General features: G+C 34.5%; 1 protein-coding gene across 1 annotated transcript; it reads left to right on the forward strand.

Moving 5' to 3' along the window:
• Positions 1 to 976: 976 nt before the first annotated feature.
• Positions 977 to 2487, forward strand: LOC104245874 (uncharacterized protein At3g28850). The gene has a single exon (XM_070150930.1). The coding sequence runs from the start codon at positions 1027 to 1029 to the stop codon at positions 2254 to 2256; it is 1230 nt and encodes a 409-aa protein (XP_070007031.1). The 5' UTR covers positions 977 to 1026; the 3' UTR covers positions 2257 to 2487.
• Positions 2488 to 4213: the final 1726 nt, after the last annotated feature.

A 4213-nucleotide genomic window follows, 5' to 3' on the forward strand; every position in this document is an offset into this window, starting at 1 on the left:
AAGAAAACAAAAGAAACAAAGTTTATTCCATTCTTTTTTCTTGTAAAGCTAGGTGAAATCTAGTCTATTTTACATAATTAATTTACAAGTAATAGCTAAGGTCCAACCTAATAACTAGAAAACCAAGTTGATACTCAAAAAAATGGGTAATTTATTAAAATTAAAGTTTAGGTTTTTTGTTCTAACAATGTAAAATTCTTATGTACAATCAGGTAATTACCTGTAAGGTAATTACATGTAAAAATTTATGATAAACATTAATTATTAACCTGGTAAAATATCAGCTAATCAGTATTAGAAGTAAAACGACACTAATAGAGTATAACAACAACAACAACAACAACAATTGCATACCCAGTATGATCCAACACAAATACAGAGATATATTCAAAATTTAAGTTTTATGGGTTCAACCTTCAAAAAGTTTGGTATTGCACATATTATTTTTAAAGTTGTGGATTCATATCTATTATTTATTGCAATTTTAGTGATTTTTATTCATAAAGTTATGCTCCGTATTAAAAATACTGGGTTTAGTTGAACCCGATAAATTTAAGCTCCATCCACCCCTGATCCTACAAGTGGGGTCTTGGGAGGGTGGAGTGTATGCATACCTTACCCTATTTTGTGTGAGGTAGAAATGCCGTTTACGATAGACTTTTGGCTCAAAACTACACTAGCGTAAAATAATATTTATATTGTTAGTGCATGTAATTTAAAATCCTTAAAATTATAACTAAGAAGATGCTGAAATTTGAGAGGGCAATTAAGAATAAAAAGGAAAAGATGAAGGACTTATTACAAAATTTACTTACCCCGACAAGTTTCATTCGAATTTTCGACCGTTAGGGCCCGTTATAAGGACAGTGATAACCGTTGATGTTTTTACTTTTTAAAACCCAAAATTCCCACTTTCCTCTGTAACTCCCCTTCAAAAAACCAACGACAACCAAATGCAAATCCTTGTCTGATAAATAAAAACCACCACCCCACCCACCCCCACATCCCCCCTACCCCCCAAAATCAATGGGTTGTGTATCTTCCAAACTCTTCAGAAATGATTTCAAACAAGAAATTCTATGCAAAAATGGTGAAGATTACGCTCACCATATTGTGTCCTTAACTTCAAGTACTTATGGTGCTTTGAATCTTGATAAAGTTCAAAACTTTACTCAAAATCCGATTCCGTGTATCAAAGAATGTGTTAGAGAAGTCAAGAAATCGCCACCCCGCGATGTATCTCATGAAGTTATTAATACTTGGGAACTAATGGAAGGTCTAGATGAAGAATTAGTAGTTCCTAATTCCAAAATTAGCCCGAAATCTCGAGTTTTTTTACGCGGTTTTGGTGATATCGATGCTCGTAGTAGCCCGTTAAAGTTCTTGAATCAAATGAGTTCTCCGCGAAAGTTGAAGAAATTTGGAGGTAAAGAGAATAAAGGAAAGGCTAATGGTGTTGGTAATTTTGTTGGTCGATCGGATTTTAGCCCGAAAAATGTCTTGAAAGAAAGTAAAAAAATGCAGCAAAGTCCATGGAAAATGACACCAAAATTGAGAAATTCTAAGCAGGAGAGTCCGAATGAGTTGAAATGTGATAGTTTGAAGGTTGATTCTATTGTGATTTCGTCGAGGAGGAGAAGTTTAAGTCCTCTATTCGATCCACAGCTCGTGGCAGCATTCGAGAAAGAACTATCTGAAGAAGAAGAACAGATCAAGAAAATGGTTTCTGCAACACCACTTTCGCGAAAAGCTAGGAATTCGCAGGAAGCCGAATCCATGCTTGAATTATTTGACGAAAAATGCCCCCCGGGTGGTGAAAATGCAGTAGTGATTTACACAACTACATTAAGGGGTATTAGGAAAACATTTGAAGATTGTAATACTGCTCGAGCGATACTCGAATCGAATGATATACAGATGTTTGAGCGAGATATATCGATGCATTCGGGGTATAAGGAGGAATTGAGAGGACTAATGGGTAAAAAAGAGGTGAAAGTTCCTTTAGTATTTGTTAAAGGAAGGTTGATAGGTGGAGCTGATGAAATGGTGAAGTTGGAGGAAGAGGGCAAATTGGGAATTTTACTCGATGGGATTCCGAGGGCGGTCGCCGCCTGCGGCGGCTGTGCCGGAATCCGGTTTGTTATGTGTATGGACTGCAATGGAAGTCGCAAAGTGTTGGTTAAGGAAGGGAAGAGTACTGTCAAATGTGGAGAGTGTAATGAGAATGGTTTGATTCAATGTCCTATTTGTTGTTAACTATGTAGTTAACTCTTTATGTTTAATTTATTTCCTCATTTTGTGTGTTTTCACTAACTGCATATTTTTTCAGGATTTGTACTAGTAGTATATTAGTATCATTTTCTTAATGTGTTGGAGGGGAAAAAAATCAAAGAGGTATTTAACTTGGTTGCATACCATTGTCACTTTGATTTGCAAGTTTGTATTGAAATGGCTATGAAATCAATTTGTGCTCATTTTGTTGTTGAATTATGTGTGGAGAATAGTTATGTTGCTCGGACTCGTTTAAGGGTAATCAAGTATGGTTGCGTGGAAGTACCTAGTACGGGTATGCCCACTTTTTGCTAAATTTTTAATATCTGTTTAACGATACCTATAAAGTATTCATACTTCTATTACACTCTTCTGACACAAGTATGTTAAGACAAATGAAGAATCCGTGCAACGTAGGGGAAGAGCTTTCAATGTGGCTTGGTCATGTTTGTGAATGTAGTCAAATGAAACATGACCCCAACATTCAATTAGTCATTTTATTTTATTGGGTTTATTTATCCGATGGTATTAACACTATTCTTGTATGTTTTTATTCCTAGATCTTTGTCATGGCCATTTGCTTTCGTTGTCCTATTACCTTGTTGATGCTATTGTTTGTTTATTGCTCCCTTTTATGTTCCTGAGCCGAGGGTCTACCAAGAACATCCTCTCAACTCTTATAAGGTAGCGTCTGCGTACACGTTACTTTCCCCAGACCCCACTCACCCAATATTTGATACTCGCATTGGAGCCAACTATATTTGGATTTGTGTCGCGTAAGGCCCATTTAAGGGGTAAGCGCTCCTTAACAGGATTTTTTTCATAACCAGGATTCGAACCCGAGACGTGTAGTTAAGGATGTAGAAATCCTATCCATTCCGCTACAATCCACGTCGGCAATTAGTCCTTTTCACTATGCAGATTGCTGTTTGTTTAAGGAATTAAAGATGGCAAGCATGGTGCTGACTTTTTTGCTTTTAGCACACAAAAGAATTTGATTGTCTAGGGCTAGATGGGGACAACTCATTTGGCTGCCAAGGAATGCATAGACCAACAAAGAAAAAGGAGTTAGACAACCCCCAAAAAATAATATTTTCAAAAGATTGAATCAGTTGTATTTAAGCTGTTCAGCTATTTTAATTTTAATTTTTTGCATTTAACCTGATATAAATTGGCCACAAAGATTCTTGGAGTTAAATGAGGTGTAGGTCCATAGCCGCTCCCAAAAATAATAGCTTATAAAAATATATATTTTGTATATATTAATATAAAATATACATATTTTTTTTATATTTGGCTAGCAATATGAACATTGTTTACCGGCTGGCCAATATGTAACTTGCCCAATCATTAATCCAACAACAAAGAAAACTCATAGTATTTCATAATTTGCATATAGTTGTATGTTCTTTTCTTTGGGATTTTTTTTTATTATTATAGATAGAATTCATGTTTCATATACTTGAGCACGAAAAACAAGAAAAATAAAACCTTCACATAAAGTTGAGATAAATCTTGAAATAAAGAACATTTTAAACACTATTATATTTTTGTCTTTTTTATTTTCAGATTGAATTAACATCTTGATATGAAGATCAATCTAAATGTGCATGGAAAACAGAAAGAAACCCTTATTCTGAAGTGGTAATTTTACATCATAAATTCATAATAATCTCCAAAAAGGAAAAAAAATACAATATTGTGAGAATTTTCAAAAGGAAAAATAGAAATAAAATACACTCAAAATTTTTTTTAAGGGAAAACTTGAATCTTGCTTAATTGAAGAAGCCATTCGAAATCTTTGCTCGGACATGTGGGAACAGATAATACCAAATCTTTCTGCTTATCTAGGATTTTGATGTCTTCTTGAAAGTCATGGATAAAATCCTCAAAAAATGAAGAAGTTAAGTATTCTTTTGGGACCTCATATTTCTTAAGTTTC

This window comes from Nicotiana sylvestris, chromosome 7, assembly GCF_000393655.2.
Source record: "Nicotiana sylvestris chromosome 7, ASM39365v2, whole genome shotgun sequence".
NCBI classification, from domain to species: domain Eukaryota; kingdom Viridiplantae; phylum Streptophyta; class Magnoliopsida; order Solanales; family Solanaceae; genus Nicotiana; species Nicotiana sylvestris.